Source organism: Geospiza fortis, unplaced genomic scaffold (genome assembly GCF_000277835.1).
Source record: "Geospiza fortis unplaced genomic scaffold, GeoFor_1.0 scaffold1400, whole genome shotgun sequence".
Taxonomy (NCBI): domain Eukaryota; kingdom Metazoa; phylum Chordata; class Aves; order Passeriformes; family Thraupidae; genus Geospiza; species Geospiza fortis.
The window spans coordinates 32,544-32,915 of record NW_005054848.1 but is presented as its reverse complement, the minus strand read 5'-3'; the positions used below and the strand labels follow the sequence as shown (position 1 = coordinate 32,915).

The 372-nt window shown below is 66.1% G+C and overlaps 1 protein-coding gene across 1 annotated transcript in view; it reads left to right on the top strand.

Annotated features, from left to right (window-relative positions):
- STAT2 (signal transducer and activator of transcription 2) overlaps positions 1–372 on the top strand; it is a 13,885-nt gene that overhangs the window by 2,491 nt on the left and 11,022 nt on the right. The window contains exons 3-5 of the mRNA XM_031065534.1: positions 20–108; positions 192–277; positions 359–367. Of these exons, the coding sequence (XP_030921394.1) occupies positions 20–108; positions 192–277; positions 359–367 (184 nt within the window). The remainder of the gene's footprint in view (positions 1–19; positions 109–191; positions 278–358; positions 368–372) is intronic.

Below are 372 nucleotides of genomic sequence, written 5' to 3'. Positions count from 1 at the left end.
GACCCCTCCTGACCCCCCCGTGCCCGCAGGACGCCGAACGATCCTTCAGGCACCTGGAGGATTTGCAGGATGCCTTCGACTTCTGCTTCAAGGTGCATTACCGGCCAGGTGAGCCCCACAGCGGGGAGATGGGGGGGTGGGCACTGCCCTGCGAGCCCCCCAAAACCCTGAGCGAGCCCCCCTGCCCTCAGATGAGGAGAGGAACCGGGACCCCGGGTACCTCCAGGAGCTCCAATCCCCCCAAGCCAAACTGCAGAACCTGGACCGGCAGCGGCGGGTGAGGAGGGGGAGGTCGGGCTGGGTTTTGGGGGGTCGTGCCCACCTTGAGCACCCCATTCAGAGCCAAATCTCCCTTCAGGAGGTGCTGGCTCA